The 22,704-nt window shown below is 40.8% G+C and overlaps 1 protein-coding gene across 5 annotated transcripts in view; it reads right to left on the bottom strand.

The window, feature by feature from the left end:
- Positions 1 to 22,704, bottom strand: part of nav1b (neuron navigator 1b) — a 68,153-nt gene that overhangs the window by 18,247 nt on the left and 27,202 nt on the right. For all 5 annotated transcript variants that reach the window (XM_069532975.1, XM_069532984.1, XM_069532980.1 and 2 more), the window contains 4 exons: positions 20,665 to 20,767; positions 18,593 to 18,946; positions 2,699 to 2,843; positions 1,293 to 1,593 (listed from right to left, as the gene is read on the bottom strand). In XM_069532975.1, the coding sequence (XP_069389076.1) occupies positions 1,293 to 1,593; positions 2,699 to 2,843; positions 18,593 to 18,946; positions 20,665 to 20,767 (903 nt within the window). The remainder of the gene's footprint in view (positions 1 to 1,292; positions 1,594 to 2,698; positions 2,844 to 18,592; positions 18,947 to 20,664; positions 20,768 to 22,704) is intronic.

Below are 22,704 nucleotides of genomic sequence, written 5' to 3'. Positions count from 1 at the left end.
ATACAAGTTAATCATAAAAACGTCTGTATTGGCTAAAAACTCTGGTACTCAGTGCTAGCGAGTAAAAATACTGTAACATTTGACAACTTTAATTTAAAAGCTACAATTTAAAGCTGTAAAATTGTAGAAATTGGTTTATAAGTGATGACGTCAGCCACACCACATTTTTCTGCCAACTTTCTATGTTGTTGTTTTGATTTAACGTTGTGTTCCCATGAATCTTCTCAGTCACAAATCAATTTTTCCGATTGTTCTCACGCCACATGAATGCATCATTAGCCACACAATGAAGAACATGATTGTGTGGATTGATCTGATGTGTTTACTTGATGTGCGAACCAGGTAAACGACAACCACGCAGTCATACATCATTTCTCTCTACCCAGAGAAATAGAAACATCTGTATTTACTTTTCATTTTGTGCTCATGATGTCAAGTCTGACTCAGCAACAGACTGTCTTAAAGGGTCTAATGCAAAATTAAACATTTTAACCCATACCATAAAATATTTTACAGTGATAAAATCAAACTGCTGGATCATTAAAGTCAAAGCTGGATAAGACATTAAAATATGAGTGAAAGAGGGAACTTGTTAAAGTTAAAAATAAACACATCTTATGTGAATTTGTTAACCAAGCATTTGCCTAAAAATTCTGTCCACTGAGTATGTTTTTCCCTTTATGCTGCTTCCAAAAGACATACAATCAGAACTAATTTTATAATCACTTGTTTTTAAAGCTGAAATTAAGCTGAGCACATCAACATGAAGGTCAAGAAATGTTGATATTGGATCTCAATTTAAACCCTTTATTTAATCAAGGACTGTTTTCTTGAGGATTAGAGGACATAAAAATAAATGCAGTTGATGTGGACAGGAGACACAGTGTCTCAGTACACATGTACAGTCCCTGGCTTTTGCAGGTCTTGGAAGAAACGTGGCTTTGGGCCACGCTGTTTTTTTTTCCTCAATAAAATGGTTTTTCATGGTGAATTTTTTCATCAGTATACTGCGGCGCGTTACAAATGAAAACCTGGCTTGAGCTCAGGGGTTCACTTCTCTTTTCATCTTGACACCAAGCAGACATCCGCTTTGGCTGCTCTACAAACAGACTCTGTTTCACATTTGGATTCATTACACAAAGACATAATGGATGACATCGATTTTATAGTTAAAACAAGCTAACAGTGGCAGTGATCCATCAGGAATTTGAATATGAGAGGAACATCAGACAAAGAGACAAAGAAATAAGCAGAGAAATGAAAGAGGAGAACATGTTTTCATGAGATCTCACCTGCAACTTTGAGCATGCTCTGAGATGTGTGGGTGATGGGGGAGGTGACGCCCACAGGAGGATTACGACCCTTCCTGAAACTCCCTGGTTGACCCAAACTCTGCGGCTTCTTCAGTTCACCTTTACTCCCTGGATCTTCACAGAGGCCTGGAGGCTTCTTCCTCCACTTGCTCGGGGCCTCTGTCTTGAGACTCCCTGTCTCATAGCTGCAGCTATCCAGCTTGTGGCTGGCTTTGCCATCCTCGCTGTACCAAGACAGTCCGCTTTCCACCAGGGAGCGCTTCTCTGCATCAGTGCGGAGCTGCACAGAGAGGAGAGGAGGGGAAGAGTGTGGGCAACCTTCAGTTATGGTCTGTGTTATCTGTGGAATTGGCTGTGCTCTGTAATATTTGTTTCATCTAAGCTGCATTCCAGCGGGAAGAGGTGAGAAAGATTCACACACCCAGAGCAGATTGAAGAAAAACAAAGACAAAGGATGGAAAGCAATAAAATGAAAACTATTTTTTTTTTATTGATTCAAAACTTAAATCATAAATCAATGTGTTGGGGGATGAAACAGAAAATGTAAAAATAGAGTAAAAGTCAAGGTTTTTTTTTTTTTTTTATGTGTTTCTGTGCAGAGGACCAAAAAAAAGACGGCTGCACTAAGAGAAAGATCCTGTGGTGCATTGAAGAGGTAGCATCGGGGACAAAACTGGTCATGCTGCTTCTTGGCACAATATGAATGTGATGCAGAGCGACAGATGGCTCACTGACTCCCACTAATGGTAATTTCTTCCAAGTGCAATCTGCAAGTCAGCAGATTCCTGTTATAACCTGGGAGAAAGGTAGGAGCCATTTCTGATTACATCTACTTTTTCTTCCTTATTAAAAAAAACAATCTATAACTAGAGTTTCCACCCCGCGGATGAATGCGTCAGCCGGTGATGTTTCAATCAACATGATTGTTTTCCCCCAAACTCAAATGAGGTCACCGTGACCTTTGACCTTTGACCTCTGAAATCTTCTCAGTTCACCTTTGAGTCCAAATGACAACTGCTCAGATTTGACAGACGGACAAACAACCCCGAAAACAAAATACTTCCTGCCACTGGGTGTCGCCCTCGTGGAGCCATAAAAAAAAGAAACTATTGCTCTTTTAAAGTAAATCTACTGCACTTAAAATGTCTCCTACTTCCGTTTTCAGTGTTTGTGCAGTGGAGGGTTGGTACTGTGACAGATTGTGTCGTTCCGGCGTAATGACAGAGGTGAGGTCTGTGGCTTCTTTTTGTGGCCCTGTGTCAACTCACATTTAACACACAGTACAATGCACATCACTTTCTTTAGCACCGCTTTTCCAAACAAAACAACACGAAGGAAAAGGAAATGCCACCACACGGTGTTAGAGCGACAGTATTTCAGCTCACCATGACAGAAGAGTTGCGTCTGGAGCCCAGGGGTGTGCTCGGGAGGGAGTTGAGAGAGGAGCTGGCGTTGAACTCCTCTGAGCTGAGGTTATCCGAACCATCGCCGTCGCTGAGGCCGCTGCTTATGGAGCTGCTCTCATCCCAACTGAAACCAGAAATGGATGAAATGAGTTAAAATTATTGACAAATAGATGAATGTCCAGTAGGTGAAGCTGTGGAAATGTGTTTGGAGGGATAAGATAAAGCTGGTTACAGCAGTGATACATCCATCTGTCTGCAATAAGTTGTCTCTGGAGGAGGCCACAAGCTCCAACAAGCAGGTAATTCCAACATGGCTGCAGCTGCTTTGATTTGATTCAACTCATACATCAGAGTTCGAGGACATGTGGTGAACAATCCTCAGGAGTGGACACTTCAGCTGACTGAAATAAACCACAAGTCTGTCATTTATCATCCAACTGTCGACATCATAACAGCTGATGAGCAAAAAGTCATTTTAATTGATGACCATTTGTCTAAACATCCTGTTTCAATCATTAATGAGCAATGTGCATTATGGGAGGAAGAAGATTTCATTTTCTTTCCGTATTGTCTAGAGCCATAACGATTTATCGATAGGATAGTAAAATTGTGTGATATGAGCCTATAACAGATACATTGGTATCTGCATTTGTTTGCCGATATGAAAACTTGTATTAAACAGAATAAACAATGCAGAAAAGATGCATTTTTGTTTGCATTATGTAATAAAACTTTTTATTTTCTTCATTCAAGTTCTATATAACCCCACCTCTTGTCCAATTTACTGGAAAGTGTCAAGGGTCTTTGTCAAAGCTTTAATTAAGGATATCTCCAATTGTTATTATATATCTGTATCGAAAAATCTGTATCTGCCCCCAAAGTGTTTTCACATTTTCACCAAAGATTGTTGAGAGAATTCTTCCTCAATCCAGCAGCGTTAAAACAGTCCAATGAGTCCAATGCACACCAACCTTTAACTGTAGCTTCAAGAGAATCTTTACAGGATGTGCAAATAAATCATGCAGAGTGAAAAAGTATGTGGTCTGACAGTTCAGTCGGTTTAGAAAGCAGTCTGCTGTGCTTTAAAGACCCAGAGAAATCAGAGTGACAGGCTCTTGTACACTCCCTGACCCTTCAATCCATCCTGAATCGCCCGACATCGCCTTGAAACAGATGCTGCAATGAGTGGCCTGCTACACAAGGAAAGCAAGGATGGATCGCCCTGGCACAGTGGACAGAAAACTGGTCACTGGGCATCAGATAGCTCCATGCACTCATATTGGAAGATAATTAGAATGCAGACTCGGAGCTGCAGCCTCTAAGTCAACCAAAACATTACAGTTCAGAGTCCAAGGGGAGTTTGAAATGAAACAGTAAAACATTTTTATGTGCTTTAGAAGAGCAATAATGCCTTGTTGGGTTTAAAAATTATATCTCCTGAGATAAATGCACGTCCAGTTTGGGTTTTGTGTAACTATGTCCCCCATTATTTCTTCTGGCAACCACAGGTGGTAATCAAATTTGTGTTGGCGCACAAAAATGCGGCACAGTGGAAAAAGGTACATTAATAAGACCCTTTAAACAAGAAGTCGCTGCTTGAGCTGGATCAGGACTTTTCCCTTTTCCTCACTTTCCCCACTGAAATGAAAATGCTCTTTGTGGCTGTGCAGGCTGTAATTAGCAGAGGCACGGAACACGGAGCTACACAGAAAAATACAGGGAGACAAAAATGGCCCGTCCACATTCAGAACTGGATTTAATCACACGGCTGGATTTGAGTTGTAGTTGCTTAGACGCTGACACTTCATACTGGCTTTGAAAACTGATATATACTAAAGATTTGCAGCCACAGATACGTGAGCTCAGTGGGAAAGTTTAACATGAGAAGTGGAAAAAGAAAACCTAAAATAAATGTTTGATTTGACATCTTTTTTTTATATTTTCACATACCATCAATAACGAGAACAAGTTTGGATTTACATTGAGTGCAGATGTTCGTGGTATGTTTGAACAATACCACCTCTGTCAGGAGCTACAGAGCGGCCATGAATAACCCCACAGGGATGTCAGCCCGAGAGGAGGCAGGAGGGCCTGCGGGCTGTCGACGCTGCGAGCCAAACTGTCAGCTCTCAGGGGGGAAATCCAGACAGCGAGAGGGTGGGAGTACACCAGCAAAGTGCATACTTCATGTATAGGATGGAAATTAACATTTTTGTTTTCGGTGGCGTTACTCCAACGTCTCTCTGATTTGTGCGTCCATGTTGTTATATGAGTTGGGCTGCAGTAAAAATGTTTTGATTTAAGAAGAATCTGGGGATGATTGGTGGGGTGGAGCAGGTCGGAGACATTACAATCAGAATCACTGAAAGCACACACACACACACACACTCACACCAACACACACTCACACCAAACCAAACAAGCTGGCTGCCACTATGGCAAGAATCCCTGCATTGTTGTTTTACAGGGTTATCCTTGTATTCTATTTGATTTACTTAGTGAATCATCAACTCACTTAGAATTATTTGCACTTTAATATCCCCCTTTTTTTATCTCTGGTTTCACTCACTTATAGTATTTCATTATTTCATCTTAGCTTTATCCATTTCTTATCTCTTTTAGTATTTCTTTATCCAAGAGTTTTACCTTTCATGCATTTACGTGGAGCACTTTCTCTATATCATGTATCACTCACACCCTATACCACCAGTACAGTGGTCAGTATCCAGCCCAAAGACATTTCGGAGCTGGGGATTGAGCCAACAACCGTCTGGCTATATTCTCATTTTGACAGTTTCTATTAATAGTTCCTATTAACATTGTCTTGGTCAATGGAGGTATGTGGAAGGGTTCGGGGGTTATTGTATGAAAAGTGCTCCACAGATCTGTCAGTATAGCAATAAAGACAAGTTGAAACCAGCTCAGTATCGTCTATAAAACCAGATGAAATAATTAATGAAGGATTCTGGCTCTGTGGTATCAGGACCATAATGACAAGGCTCCTGCAAAGTCATGTCTATGGCTGATTGAGTGGTGGAGACATCCGCTATTATACAGATCCAAGAATAAAATGTGTCACACACACACCCACACACACACACATATATATATATACATCATATATACACATATCACCATGTCTTTAGTTCCAAATCAGTGTCAACATATAAATCTACTTCAACTTCATGACAACATAATTCACATGTTGCTCAAATTAAAAGTCACATTAACAATCATGCTTAATTAATCTGCCAGTGTTACTTGACTATAACGTAAAGAGCCACACATCTCCATTGTTTTTAAAGGTATTGTATTGTAATGAAGTTATTTAAACACCACGCATGTTGCCAAACCTGCCGAATTAATCTTCTTCTCGTGGGCTACTAATCGGCAGTTATTACTTAGCAATAGCGTTAAAAGCAACAAAACTCCACTGTAAAATCCAAGGATTACAGTGCAATGTGGTTATTCAAACACTAAAAATCTTGTTAAAAAAAGCCGAATTAATCTTCTACTCGTGTTTAATTAATCGGCTAATCTTATTTGACTGTAGCGTTAAAAGCAACGTGTTGTTTGAGAGACAGCGGATAAATCTATTACTCGCCGCCATCTACCGTCGGATAGGTTATGAAAAAGACGCTGAATCATATCGACCCGCAGCTGTAAAACATCATCGTTACCTTGACTTAAAGAGCAAAGTCCTTCTCGTTCCCGACGCCTTCACCCGGAAAACACGACCGCTCATTAGAGAGATTTTAACCCCCCCTGAATCATCAGCGAGCGGACATTTAAATTCACATCCTCCGCTGCCAGAGACCGAGACCCTCAGTGCTTTCACCCGGAGAGCAGAGAGAGGCAGCCGGCCACTGGACAGACAACACGCCCCTCCCGTTACAGGCGAGGGAAGAAAAGGGGAAGAAGAAGAAGAGGGTGAAGAAGAAGATGAAGAAAAAGAAGAGGATGATGAAGAAGAAGAGGATGAAGAAGAAGATGAAGAGGATGAAGAAGAAGAAGAAATAGAAGAAGATGAAGATTAAGATGACTGGACTGAAGTGACCTCAATACTCCCAAAAGCTGTCAGGATCATCCATGGTGATCTCCAAGTAATCTGATTACAACAGTTACTCCATCAAGTTTATGTTGACTTTGCAGAAATGATTCACCAACAAATAAATAAATCAACACCACTCCTCTTCCTTTTAAACCCAAATCACGCAGTTGCGGCAGAATCGCCGCCATTTTTTAATTGAGTCGAAGGAACGAATAAGGATGACGTCTTTAATTTCTTCGTTGCAGTTCTTTCAGAAAAACTATTCGCTGTTCAACATCCATCAGCTCCAGCTCCAACACAATCCTGTGAGCTGCACTAACCATTGTTCTGAAGTAAACAGAGACGGCATATAAACTTGTAAATAAGCGGACCAGAAACCGGGAGACCGCCACTAGTGTTTCGATACGTGCGTACCTACAGCGTAGCAACATCCGGTTGGTGACGCTTCTTGCTCACCTCGCTCTATTTTGGTATTGACTCAATTGGTAGCATCTAGATTATTTTGTAAACCCCTCACACTTCAGGATTACTTGGGCAGTTAATCGGCACCAACTGGCCCCTAGATTGTCAGAAGGGGCAAACCGGGTCTGAATCGGACTGATTATCCTCTTGTGAGCAGCAGCATTAAGTTGTAAACTTTTCCACTTCAGCCTTAAGCCCTGGGCAGATATTAAAGGATATCACCAACTTTATTGCAGGTTGTTTTGCCGTGTCTCATGTGGTGTTCAAATATTGATGAATGATGCTTGTTGTTTTTAAGTATGAGTCACTAAAACTCACTGAATCCAAAGTAAACAGTGTTACTTCCATCTCAAGCTGAACAAATGCCATGAAATAAATCTTAAAATAGTCTTGGTCGTTTCTCAAGTGAGGACTTTTCTGTCATTTTCAAGGATTTAAACTGTAAGAAGACAAATTCAAAAGCTCATAAACAGACCTTGATAGCATCAGAATCCCTTTTACATTTAAGAGACGATTACCATAATGGATGTTCCTAAAAATAAAAATGTGCTCTTTCTTCCCACAGTACCTTCTGCGGCCAGGCTGGAGAAACTTAGTTTAAGGTGAAGGCTGAATCACTGCAAGGGCAACCACAAAACCACACGTGACACGAGGACCTCCAGTGAGGCATGAGTATCCTTGGAAAACCTCCCTCCCCTTCTCATTAGCAGTGGAACAGACCCACAGTGATGACCTCACCGGAGTCTCTGCTCTGTAAACTAACCACTCCGGGAGGTAAAAGTCTCCGTGGGCCAAAAGAGATCCCACACACCCAGCACACGTCCTCAATCAAAGTCAGCTCAGTGTGAGTCAAGTTGGAATTATTTTGGTTCAAAATGTAGGATCAAAAGATCATACGTAACCCAATCCTCGTTTCATTCAGATCCAACCCGAAAAAAATCAAAGACACTGAAATCTAGAAGGGTTCTCTTATCTCTGAGAAGTTTTGTGGGAATCTGTCCAGTAGTTCTTTCGCAATCGTGTTTCCAATCAAACAAACTAGCATGGCACTGGATACCTCGGCCAAGGCCCAACAGAACCCTTCAAATTCAATCAAGTTGAACCAAATGTTGCACATTCATAGTTATCAGTTGCCTCAACATGTTGTTTTCCATCAAGATTCATGAATTATTCACCGGAAAATCAACAAAAATGTTGAAAAATGCTCATCGAGACTCATCCAGAATTCTTCCACAAGTTCAGTTGAAATCCATTGAGGGTTTTTTTGTTGCTTGCTTACAATCATACGGACAAAGGGACAGGGCTGAAAACAACGTCCTTGGTGGAGGCAATAACAAAAGCACATTTGAACAGAACAAACTTATTTTCCTCTGTGGTGTTTCAGACTACAGTTTTCTCTCTGCTTTTCCACATCAAGCCACAGTTTGTAATAAAATTGCAGAGTCAGCTTAAATGGAATTTCAGATGACTGTGGTTTTACTTTTTGTGAAAATCAAACAGCTGTTTTGCAGTTGGTGTGTGTACGAGATTCACACACAAACATTCTTCAACAGACCGAGACGATAGTTTGATACCAGCTTGTTGTGTCTGCCTCTATTTCTTTCTTCTGATCAAATCCGAGATGGAGCTCTGCTTCTCTCTCCTTGTTTCTGCTTTAACACCACCTGGTCACTTCAGATCTGTATTTTCTAAAAGCAAAACATAAACTTGGATGCTCATTTATTTGCCAATAGAAATGACTGAAATAAATAGTTTACAGTACGAAAAAAAAGGAACCCCGTTCTTCCTGTCTCCTGTTTATCTCAGCCGAGCCCCGGAGCTGCTAAACACACTTTTATCTAAAAAGGCTTGAAGTTATGTTTGTACTGTAGAATAACAGCTGTGCTGCACTGATAACACATGGCTGGTGTCAGAAACATCCCAAGTATGTTTGCTCAGGTCATTGACTTATGTGACCACGAATCACCAGGTCTCAGTATCTACACAGTGTTAAAACAGTGATTTCATCCCATCTGTGAGGAGTTACAACACCATGAGGACCTCACTGTTTTAACTGAGGACAGGAAATCATTTTCATGATCTGACCTTTACTGTTGTGGCTTTTGATCCATCAGTGCTGCCGTCTCCCTCTGGTGCTGTAAACTATGATGCAATACAAGAGTCTAAAATTGATTTTAAAATATAAGCAGACATGAAATCCCAAGTTCTCTTAAGGTCCTTTACAAATATATGTATTTGAACTATTTGGTCCAAATTTTTAATTTGGCATTTGGTAGTGAATCACAGCTTGAACCTTAATAAAGCCTGAGACGAGAGTCAATTTGAGCAGGATGAATTGTTGAGGCCTTAGGTATGTTGCCATGTGAACAATGAGGCCTACATTTGAATGTTTAAAACCACCGATACGAGTATCATGGATATTTATGTGCTGTTAACATGAAACCATAGACTGTATATAAAGCATGAAACATGAACATAAACTTGGATGTGCATGTATTGGGAGCAATGTCATGTAAAAAAAGAAAAGCTTTTGTCAAACTGTTGCTGCAAATGTTTGGGGATGTTACTGTATTTTCTGAAATTCACTGCAGCATTAGGATTTATCTTGATATGATCACAGGGGATTAACTTGCACTGTGAAAACAGCCCAAGGCCAGAAAGTTGAGGGGGGGGGGTCTGCATAGCTTTTGATGATAGTTTCATTATCAGTCATAAAATATGAATTCAGTATCCAAATACAAAAGTGTAAATCTTAAAGGAGGTTAAAATAAGGTGGTGAATCTGGATTTGATCTGTTGTGTTGTTCCTATGTGGTGTCATGACATCAGATTTCCAGCAGGAGGCTCTGTGAGTTAAAGTTGGGCCTCTATATGCTCTGGAAGAAAATGGCCCTTCTCAACCCATTGATACTCAGAAGGAGACATGCTCTACTTGCTGCATCCAGTTCAGTGTTACAAGGTGGGAAACTGTTCCAGAAAACCAGGAAAAAAACCCTGTTCGGTGTTTTATGTCTTCCAGAGAATCCGATCTTCTCTGAGCCTAATGTCACTGAACCGTGCACAACCATACCCAGGTGAATAGAACCGGGGAGCAGAGTTAAATCATTCCAGTAAACAGCTCTAAGATGCATCAGCGGCCGTGTCTGGGACCGACCACCCAATCCATCTCCGCAAAGGCCCGGAAAATGGAGTCGTCGTCTGATTATCGAACTGGAAAAAATAAATGCACAAGCAGTCTCTTTCGACCTCAGACAGGAAACTCCCCCCCCAACACAGATGTAACCCACAAAACAGCTGATGCAAAATTCCTCCTGAGACCAACAGTCAGACGCGGTGCCACATTTACAGCCCGATAGTCTGGAATATAGTGCTGTTCTTGCATAATGGTGTATTATTTCATTTTTTCAACTCAGCTCCTCTCAGACAAATTCATAACTTGATTGATATTGGACTTAAATATTGGATTTGAACCGTTCGCTGTCTGAGTCGTGCAGTTTCATATAACGCAGGGTTGATGCAGAGCCAAGTTCAACACAAAGAAACAACTGATCTGAAAAACACTGACCTGTTCGGTCACACTTTAAGAAGATAATCTGACATTCCTGTACCAACTCCAACAAACACAGATATGATATGAGTAACTCTGGATTAGCAGGTACCATATGATTTACATTTTAAAACATAACATTGTGAAAAAAAAACAGCAGCTGTGTCATATTTTCCACCCGGGGCTGAGTATTATACACTGGTGGAATCCAGACTGCACACCCTGATGACCACACGCAGACATGATACAGGCATGATTCACTAACCCTGGGGAGCAGCTGTAATGGTCCGTTATTCACGTGGTGGAGGATGCAAGTGGAGGTGGGGGTTGGTTTGGTTTGGAGGGGGTTGGGTAACGGTGAGGGGCCGTGAGGATCCAGTATTTTGTTTGGGAATGAGAGCTCAATGTTGACCCCAGATGTGCTGGAGCTGATGACCCTGGGAGTCCGTGTGTAACAGTAACTCACAGCTGGATCAAGTGCAAAAGCTTTTTATTGTTTCAACCACGTTGAAACGTCAGCTCCCAGGAAACATTTCAAAAAATAGAATTGAGCACATACCTCTGCAAAGACCCAACAATCCTGTTATGATTGCACGTTTAAATTCACTAGACAAGATTTTCTGTTTGGATCTGCAACCAATTGTACACAATAATAAAAAATAACTTCTCTAAATATGCTATTTTCATGAATTATTCTCTGAGAAATAAATGAAGATGTTGAAAAAGAAAGTGAAAGAAAGATCCTAGATCTGCACCAAAATGTATTGGATTCATTTCTGACCGATACCGATTCTAAAAATGAAATTAAACCGTAGATATCAGTTTCCTAAATATACCTTTTTCATGAAGATCTATGAATTAGTCCCTGGGAGATAAACTATGTTGAAAAATCTTGCAAGGGTAAAAAATGTTTTTTTTAGAAATCAGCTCAGTAGTTTTTGTGTAAACCTCACAAACAGTCAAATGAAGACAGAAACACAGTGTCTGAGGTAATAATGTGTGTCCCCTCCTGTGAGTGTGCATAGAATTCAGAGGCATGAAAACCACATCCCCTTCTAACTGAGCCACAGCCCATAAAGGACGGAGCCCAACTCTCAGTAAACCAGACCAGGGAGGCCGAAGCCTGGTTCCTGTACAGATGAGTGTAAGTGGGTCAGAACACGTGTGGGGTTTCATCAGTCATGACAGCTCTCAGTGACTGAACAAAGGTCTAACCCAGGCAGGAAGGGGAAATTACACACAGACAGCCAGAGGCACAGATCCAAGATCAGATGACTGCACCGAACCATATCTGTGCTTTGTTGAACGCGTTTGTCGATAAGGACAGTTTCCATTATTGAGGCTGTAAAGTATTCCAATATTTTTTTTAAAACATTCACACGTTCACACTGTACACGCTGAGCACTTTAACACATCCATTCACTATAAAGCTTTGTTGTTGTTACCATGGAAATGACATTGCCAGAAGAGAAAACTAAGCCAGAGGCTTATCCACAATATACAGTAATGTAGGGAAAGAGAGCAATGCAGTGCTCGTGAGGACAGTATTTCATAAGAGATTTCAGAAATTGGTTGATCTAAATCATTTTCCACAACCAGGGCGACTGTTAATCCTGGAAATACCAAGACACAAATGGAAATTAAAACAATAGCTTGTCAGGCAGACGGTTCACCCCCACAATGACAATTACACAACGATCTAATTAGGTGGTTAGCATGCCGTCTTCACACCAGTCTCTCTCTGCATCAATCCATCAGTGTCACTCTTTCTCCCTCTCATTTTCTATTTGTTTTCTTTCTATTTTTTCTCAGCGAACGATGTATACATATATACACACACACACACAAACACAAACAAACACACACACACATCCTCCACATGCACCGGTTCAGAAGCTATCACAGTAACACACAAGGCAGCCCATCACTGGGTCAGTGGAAGACGGTTGCCATGGCAGCACATCCCGAGCCATGTTGCCGCATGATCAGAGGTGTGATGCTGCTGAACGCGGCTCCTCTCTCTGCACTGCATTGCTGCCTGTGTGCTGCAATACAGAAACAGGAGCCGGTACAGTCCACAGCCCCTGATACGTGCAAGTCCTCCACCTCAAACAACTCAGTTACCCAGAGGAGAACAGGACAGTAAACGAGCCATTTTGTTTCACCTTCACCATTTCTATTCCCACAGCATCTAATCTGTATGCAGCAGCTACGATGGAACTGGGCTTTGTTCGATGTCATGTGTAGGCTACGAGCAGCATATGGTGGCGTTAAGGGATCGAGAGGATTTGACAGATGAAAAACATAATACCAATAAAACCATTTAATTTGGGTCTCGTAAAAAATATATATCCTCCATCATATCTATAGCGTATTCAATATTCATCCATTGATTCATCCATCCATCATCCATACTCCTTATCTGTTGAGGGCTGGAGCCAAATATTCTATATTCATATCTTATATTATTAAAAAAAGATATCCTTACAATAGCAACATATACATTAGAGAGAAGACACAATGGCCAGGCACTGTGAAATTAAATGTTTAAATGTAGAGACTGTATGTAAAGATGGAGGATGCCTCTTCACTTCCTCCCACTCTCCATTAATGAAGCTAAAATATCTGAGGTACGAAGCGATCAGAGGACGGAGCCATCGAATGTTTAATTCACACGACCATTCACTAACATAGAGGTGTCAGGGTTTATTGACCTTTATAATGCCAACGAGCATAAGACAATTAGGCTTCACATTCAGGATGCTGATGTCATCCATGTTTTTATACAGAAGCATGTTATAGGAATATTATCTACAGTGATAATCAGCTGAAGTTACCCCCCCCCCCGTTTCAGCTCCTTTTCGTGAATTGTTTTGATTTAACAGCACTGACCCTTTATGGATTATTCTGCTGTAAGGATACTGAGTGTTAGTATTCTAGTGTTTCAGGTACTGAGAGTGATTGATGAAATACAAACATTTTGTGAAAGTTAAGCAGCTCTTGAGGTTTTTAAGAGGCGCTGCACTCATCAATAGCTCTCTGGTGCAGGAAAACCCCTTTAGCTGCTTCCATCCTCAGTCAGGAGTTGGGAGCTAAACCAAACACTAACAGGTATCTGCCTGTTTTCATTCATATCAGATTTTCACACTTTCTCACTTGCCAAAATAAAACATAAATCTGTCAGATGCAGTAATCATATTGTGTTGTATGGTCCTCCTGTGAAATTATTGTGTTCTGTTACAAACATTAGGCTTGCGTTCATCCCACCAACTACATGACTCTATGGAAAAAAACAAGTAATGTTGCCAGGGAACATCTGTATTAGACATAGAAAATCAGCCGGAACCAAATTTCTTACTTATACTACAGCAGAGTGCCTGTAAAACATCAACCATGATTGACTGAGCACCGCAGAAATGACACTGAATGCTGAATAGGAGTCATAATTTGTACGCCAGAGATGGAAAAAGCCAACCATACACCAATAATGAAATGCGATGACTGCTCCACTCATAAACTAGTACTTTAAGGATGGCTCGCAGTCGGATGATATCATAGACTGATGGTTGACCTTTGCCAGTACGGTATGATGAATGTAGCCAGAGGAAACGGTTATGGTTCTTGGCGTGGTCAGACGTGTTCGAGGCTAAATGAGAAGCCAATCTCGACATTCCTGACACGTGGAACTCACTCGCTGAAAGGTAGTGGTCACATAAAAATGAGTTACATTAAAAAAAAATCTCTAGTTCATTAAATGCCAGTCAATAATTCAAACAGACAGTCTAATGAGGGAAATGCAGAATAATGAATAATTGTAATAAAATACTGTAAATGTCAATTGTTACAGACAGTAAAGAGGTCTCCACGTCATAAACTGCTAATTGACATAAAAATAGCAACCGACCGCCCTGTAACGATAAATACTTTTAAAAATTTAAAAGAGTTAGAGAGGACTCCAGATTAATATAATGGATTTTATTACATTGGAGGATGCATCAGTGAGGTGGACAAAATATTATTTAAAAAAAAACTTTTCTTGCACTATAATGCTCAAAATGAAGACAATACAGACCCAGGAGTCACTGAAGAACCAGAATAAGCTGCACTTATCAAAAGAAATCTCTACAGAGGCAGTAATTTGAGGCTACTTAACATTTTGGATTACATTAGATTTTACAGTTGTATCTGATATGGTGGCCACTAAGAGTATCAGGCCCCTATTGGTGAAAAATCCAGTAATAGTGTTCAAGTTCAATATCCGTAAAGGAGAAAATGTTTCCTATGCTAACAACCATGTGTCATATTATCTGATTATTGAATACTGACAATGCTTAAATAAGGTTTATTTATCTCAGCTATATATGGTTTATTATGTTACAACATATTTACAATTGCAACAGATAAATTGTAGCATGGCTATATGTATATACAGCCTCGTAAATAATTTCTTCTTTAACTGGGACAAACCAGATCATCAATAAACTGTGTTGCTGTGGAGATGTGACGATTGTTCTCCGATGGAAAGATGGGATGTATGTGGCCTCAGGTTATTGATGAGGCAGACACACAGCAGCAGTGATTACTGTCAGCGAGCGTACATTTATCCTTAGCTATAGCGAGCGCCGTCTGCTGTGGGTTAATCAATATCCATTAGACTGTCTCATATAAAAAGAGACAATCAACAACATGTTATTATTTCAAAGTCCCTTTCCAGACGGTTTGAGGCATCACACAGTACAGTGGTTGTACACTATCCAAGCGTAATAGACTGAAAACAATCCCTCTCTTCTTTACAGATATTCATTATATTAGGGGCTAATTAGAGATAATTAAATACAATGAAATGTATGAGAATGTAAAAGTGGGGCTGTAGTAAAAAGGACCCGATATCGCACCTCTCCCTAACAGCCTATTTCCGGCTAGTTTCCATGGTTACGCAGGAGGAGCCTGATCTATTTTCAAGAGCTCGTAACTAATGGTTCTCAATGAGCTGAACTGTGAGTGTGTGACAGGGGATGTACAGTAGGAATGCAAATGTATCCCAGACTTTGCAGGAGCATGTGATGTTGGTTCAGCTTGAAAAAAGAAAATAGATTAGCTCATCATCAACACCAAAAGGATTTATGAGGTGGGATTAACTCCTGATATAGAGGATTCCAGCATTCTTGCAAGATGATGAGGAATACCTTCCACTATAACTCATTCATATAGGGAATAGTAAAGCAAAAAATCTGTTTTATCTTTGAAGAAAAAGCAAGCAGCCTGCACAAGGTCAAAGAGAAAATAGCTGGATTTCTATATCTCTGTCGCTGGCCTTCACTTAAGCCTAGATATTTCTATGGCACATGTATCCAGACACCAATCCTCTTGTTGCAAATGGTGGTAATCTAATGTAGGGATCAGCTGTAACAATCGGGGAGACTGGGGACTGCTGACATTGGCGGCAAGCTCTGAGCATGACAAGGCATTTATACAAATAAATAGTCAAAATGGTTACGTAAAAATCATTAGCATCTCTGGTGCCCGTGGTGTTGTAAAGCAGGGGGGTGAGTCAAAGTTCCCCTCTCACATGAATTTGAATCAGAGCAGAGCGGCGAGGGACAGGACAAAATACAGGTCAGATCTAAGTGGATTTCGGGTGCGTGGATGTTACTGTGCAGGAATGAACCCAAAATGACAAAATCCCTGTTTAATCCCGACCTCACCAGGGTTGATCCTTTTCACTTCTCTCCTCCCAAAAAGCTAAACCTGTACACATGGAGGTAATCGTCCAATTTTATTTGATACTTCTCTCTATTCTTCCAAACCAGTGCAGTGTCCATTGTAAAGCCTGTTTATGTTTGACCTGTGGTAATGTCTGTTGCAGCTTTCTTTCTGAAACTTTGAAGGTGACCTGCAGCATCTGAGCTGTGGCAAGAAAAGACCTGCTGCAGGACTCAGTTCACAGAACCCTGAAGCCACGGCTGCTGAACAAAGAGCTGTTTGCCTGTTTATTCAAAGTTCAGTGAAGCTTGACTCGGCACACAGAACCCGTCATGAACAATGTCAATGTGTTGATGAGTCCAAGCCGCCCCTGCTGCAGAGCGCTGCTCACCTTCTTATCCAAAGCTAATCAATATAGAACATATTGCATTTCCAAACTGCGCCAAATTCAACTCTTCCTTGGATCTTTGACAAAACACATACCAAGTGTGATGCAGATCTGTGAGACACATACAGAGATTTCTGAAAATCATTAGATATGTAGATGTTTCTAATTAATTCCTTCATTTATCTTCACCTCCCAGTTTTCAAAGCCCTTCACTGAAACCTAATTTCAACACTTTTTCTTCTTTGCTCTAAATTCCTCTCATGTGAAATGTGTCATCTTTTTTTTTTTCTAATTACTTCACTCTGTAGTAAGAACGTGACCTGGCTTGCAGGGCACAGCGAGCGCTCCAGAGGCTGAGCCTAAATCCCACTGCATGTGCAACAGCGATAAAGCTGCTAAACCACACCAGAGAACTGTCCTGGATTCTTTCTCTCTCTCTCTCTGGCGTTCGCTGTCAGTTGCCAACTTCAGAGAGGGAATTAGATAAAGACGCACAAAAGATTGTAAGAGGAGGGTAGAAAGAGTGAAGTCAAAGAGCAGGGAAGGAGAGGTGCAACAGAGAGCAGCTGTACGATGTGGCACTCCAGTGAAAATGAAAAATAATGTCAAACGTATGATCTAAACTATTTGTTGCTGCCGTACCTGTTGACAAATTCTTATCAAGATTCAGACACAGTCAAGAGGCAAGAGGGCGGTTTTTGTGCCACCAAGAGTATTATGGCCACTTCAAGGAAAAAGCATGAAGTCGTATCATTACAAGAAAAAGTTAGAACAAAGTCATGTCATGTTAGAGGAGGAGTATCAGAGGATCAGCCTGTATATGAAGTCATTCTTCTCTATATAACTGGAAGTAGCCATGGCTCATGCGATAGAGCAGGTCATCCTCTAACCAGAAGTTTGAAAAGATTGTGCAAGAAGTTTGATTCTGAAGAAAAAACCACACGCACAGACACAGGAATTTATCTCTTTTGTGTCTGAGAAATGTTTGGTAGTGTTCGACTGTGAGGTTATTCAAAGGAGATTTGTAGTTTCTCTCTCAAATTAATCAATCAGTGAAATTGATAATCTTTGATTATGGATCCAGCAGTAAGAAGGAGCAAAACTCCATATAACAACTTTATTCACGTAATAGTATGACTTTATTCACATGATATTTTGACTTTGTCATCAATTATGACTTTGTAATTTTTGTAACTTTCTTGTCGCAATGGTAAGACAATATTGAAATCTAAGACTTTCTTTTTCTACATATGGTCCGAATACTCCTTCCCAGTAAAAAACTTAAGTCAGAGTCAGCAGAAAGAGAAAAACAGCCCCTGTCATGAGCACTTTGAAAATCCTTAAAGAGCCAGACTGTAGATGAAAGCTCTTTGATGAGTTTGCCAAGTGCAACAAGTCAGATGTCAAAGACAGAGCACAAATCCACCATGATAGAATAATATAATTCCTTCACAAAAGTTTTTGGCAACAGTTGAATGAGAAAATGAGAATGAGAAATGTGGCATGAAACAATATCCAGCAATAACAGCAGGAGGTCAATCAGCCCGACTCCCGAGAGCGAAATGCAATTCGACAGAAACTGCCCGCTGACCTTTTCAAAGTAGAGGCTGAGGTAGAGGCTGAGGGGACCAACCAGCATCCAGCCGCCCTGCAGTCCCTGCTTGGTTCGTGTTGTCATGGTAACAAAAGGCTCAAACCCATGCTTATCCCCACGCAGTCTTACCCGTTAGCCAGGTTGTCATCATCGTCATCCGGCAAGCTCTTTCCCAGAAGGTCACTGTCGCTCAGATAACCGGACTTGAGGTCGGCGTCACTCAGGCCTTCGATGAGCTCGATGCGAGACGCGCTGCTGAGGCGGCCCGAGGTGCGAGCTGGCATCGTGTGGGCTGTGTACTGGGAGGCAGCTTTACTCCCCTGGTACCCTCCACCTGTGGCAGACGGGGCGTCACCCGCCTGGAGACGGGGGCTGGACTGGCCGTGGCGCCAGGAGAGAGGTGAGGAGCGGTTGGACATGCTGGATATGCTGCGGGCGTTGGTCTCGTCACTGTCATATCCCACATTACTGCTTTCCAGGCAGCTGGAGAGAGACACGGAGGGAGGATCAATGTTACCTTTGCATGTTTGAGGCATTAAGACAACATGTCTGATTCTATCATGAATGTCCATGAATTATTTTCTAAGAAATTAAAGAAAATGTCACTAAATCATCCATCTCACAATCCGCCCCCTGATCTGGGTCTGCACCAACATTTCTGGGTTCTTACATCACATCCTTCCACCATGTTTCATCCACCCAGTGGATTTTGTGTAAATTCTGCAGACTAGCAGACAAACAAAAAACCACAGAGGAAAACTTCTTGGCAGAATTAATACTGTAACAGGATGAGACCAGAGAAAAAACATTTCTCTTTCTTTGTCAGAAACCTTTGGTGGCATTGAGTTTCTTCAGAGTCAGTCACAGCAGTTGCCATATTGTCTTCAGGGCCTGAAGCCTGAAATGTGGCATCTCAGAACCCAAAGACAAGAATGACCTGATATCTGTCTTCACGTGGCATCTTTGTCTCCCAGCGATGTGTTCACACTCAACAGCAGACATCTTTCTCCCACCAGGGACCTTTACTTTACGTGTCCGCAGTACTTATAGATGCTGCCAATACCAATACCACTATTATCATTATTACTATCAGTCATTAAGGTGCATCACAGTTTTCCAATTCTCTCCACTAAGTGGGTCAGGGTTAGAAACGTCCTCCAAATGGCTGGAAGCGTCTTCTGTGTCGGCTGATTGCATAATGTACCAACTCACCCAAATAAATATTGCAAGAGCTACGACCATGTGGGTATTTTTATCCATTGTTGATGGATAATTCATCCATATGGAGGCAAAGTGGTGCCAGTACTGAAAGTGACAGGGTGAGAATTTTACTTTTGTCGATGAGTCGTTGACTAAAATGATTAGAAGACCGCTGTGCTTCTGAGAATGACAAGAAGTCTTCTCAAGCATTTATTAACATTGCCCAGCCAAGAGACAATCCTATGGTTACAGATATTATACATATAAAAAGTTCTAGTTGGTCATTTATTGTTACAATTTATTCATTGTAGAAGTTACGATGCATTAAAGCTAGATTTTACCAATATTTAAAAAAAAAGGTATAAATTGAATCAATAATCCAAAAATATTTCTAAGAATCTCTTATATTTGATTTAGCAGGATAAAGTCTGTGCTCTCTAAGGGAAAGATATATAACGGTGACAGTCAAATCTTTGTTTTTTGATCAGCTAATTTGCTAATACCAGAATATCTGATTTGGACCATGAACATAGTCTGATTCAAATTAAAGATATAACTGATTTGGTGTTAATATCATATATTGATTTGATCTAACATTACGGAATATTTATTTTATTTTTATTTTGTTTAAACACAGGATGTTTCATTCCAAGGTTAATGTCCAAATGAAATAAAGACGTGTTCTCTGCCAGGGTCTTATTACGTTGTGGTCATTGCAACACATGGGGCCTTTTTTGCCTGTGAGAGCCAAACAGATAAATGCTTTGGAATGAGGTCATGACCAAGAAAAAGAGGCTGTTTGAGAAGGATGGAAGCCAGATGGCAACAGGTGGCTTCTCTCCAAGCGTCTGTTTACACACGACTGTGATATGTGTATCAATCCAACGGTCCAGCTCACGTTTGAGTTTGTTTCCTCTCAGGTTGAGTCACACACAGCATTTGGTTTATTGTTTTAACCTAAGATCTCATCAGCAGAACATGAACAATACAAGCGCAGTTACCTGTGGCTGAGCTGGGACCCCCGCAGACTCGACATGGTGTCCTCCAAATTCTGGCGGAGGTCAAGGACATTCTGCACCGTCCGTTTCCTCTGAGACTCGGGGTCTGTGGGTTAGTCATGCAGAGAAAACGTTTATAAAAGATTCAGCGTTGCTTAGTTTTATGGTTGTGTGTGTCTGGTTTGAAAGAGGTCATGCGGAAACACAGGTTTATTGGCTGCACATGCTCGTATTATTTGTGTCTGGACTAATGTGACAAGTGTCTTCCTTGTAAACACGCAGCCAAAGTACATTCACATCATTAGGCAGACAAATCCCACTCCATGGGCCGATTCATTCCAGCTGTACCCCCTCGGCACTGACATGGTACATCCTGAAAATGAAATATTGAAAGGTGGACTGTGACCTACTCGACCACCAGGGGGATGTATTCATGCCACACCAGGATTTCTTTTGAGGTATTTTTATTTCCCATAAGGTGCTTTGTTTTTCTGATGTGTAGAGTATGATCTCAGAGCAAAGAGCCATTTCACAACATCTCAGTTGTGTGCAATGTAAAGTGTCCAGTCAGTGGGTCGTGACCATATCACCTCAATACCACAGAACAATTAGTGTTGTTGCGTTCGCTGCAGATAGTGAGAGAATCAGAGAGGAGGAGCCTTTTTTTGTGTGGAGACAAAATCCCTTTAGGCAGAGAAATTAAATTTGGTGCATTAAACTGAAAAGGCTGCAGAAGAGGCAAGGATGTCAGGGGAGTGTATTTCAAATAATGTTCTGTTATCATAAGAGGCCGCTGGAATAATTAGAGGGTGTGAACTGTAAGTGCCACACACACAATAAACAGATTCAAACCACATGCCTGAGCCCCTTATGCAAACTAGAAGTAGACATTTACAGCCAAAGGGTGCAAAGAAACTGGAGCTTCTCATCGCAGAACTTTATATAAATTGATTTTAATAGTATAAAGTCCAAAGACTTTAAATTTACGGTGTCAGATAGAGAAGAAACTATCAACAAAATCTTCTGGAAGCAAGTGCAGCTTAGTATAAAACAATATATATGTGTGTATTGTACATGTACAATATTGACAAGCACAGTCATTTATGATTTATGAGTCTGAGCTGGACAGAGTAAGATTTTTTATTGAAAACTGGAGCAAAGTAAACACTAAACTATGAGTCTGGGATTATTGAACCTGTGCTCTCTCCCCATGTTTTCATTGTTTTATGAGACAGAAATCTTCGCAAATTGGTTCACAAGTGAACAAGAACAGGTCAGGTTCAAAAATCTGGATATTATCATGAAAGAGATCCAACAATCGAATTATCAGTGGCTGTGTCCAAAATCCCTCACTCTCCTCGTTCACTACTCCTCACAACAGAGACATTAGTTTATGGTGTTTATAGGTATTGGGAGAAAACATTCTTATTCTGTAATACTGCTTATTCATTCAGGGTAGAATAGCTACATCTGTATTGACTATATTTAGTTATATATATCCTTTATACACTATTCTTCCTGTGCAGTGAATGACAGTCCTCTGGCACCCTGCATTGCAGTGATGCTTCAAATACAGAGACAGAAAAAACCTGGAGAGAATACTGAAGCAGATCTAAAGCTGGAAAGACCCATGAATGATGCAACACAACAGGAAGTGCTCCATATTAACACAGTGCAGAGGCAGAAGAAAGTCGAGCAACATTAATTCTAGAATATTTTCAGAAGTCGTCAGTAATTAACCTTAAAAACACATTAAATGTTCTTGGGCCAATTAAATCTATACATTAGCATAATTTTACATGAATAAACAAGATGATCGGGGGAAAGACCGAAAGACTTTATCAATAGTTTGTTGTAAAGCTTGTTTCACCGAAGAACTGAAACAGGAGGATGAAGTGTTTGTAGCTAAAGTGTACCAAGAGTTCTTCACAATAGCAGGTGACAGTGAAAAGTAGTGTGTAGGCTGCGATGAGAAGAAGCATTCAGAGGTTTAAAGAGGAGCAAAAGGTGGGCGGTTACTTTTTTAAATTCACCTCTCATACA

The sequence above is a fragment of the Paralichthys olivaceus genome, chromosome 2, assembly GCF_024713975.1.
Source record: "Paralichthys olivaceus isolate ysfri-2021 chromosome 2, ASM2471397v2, whole genome shotgun sequence".
Lineage (NCBI taxonomy): Eukaryota > Metazoa > Chordata > Actinopteri > Pleuronectiformes > Paralichthyidae > Paralichthys > Paralichthys olivaceus.
The sequence above is the reverse complement of the archived record's forward strand: the minus strand, read 5'-3'. Positions and strand labels throughout refer to the sequence as shown.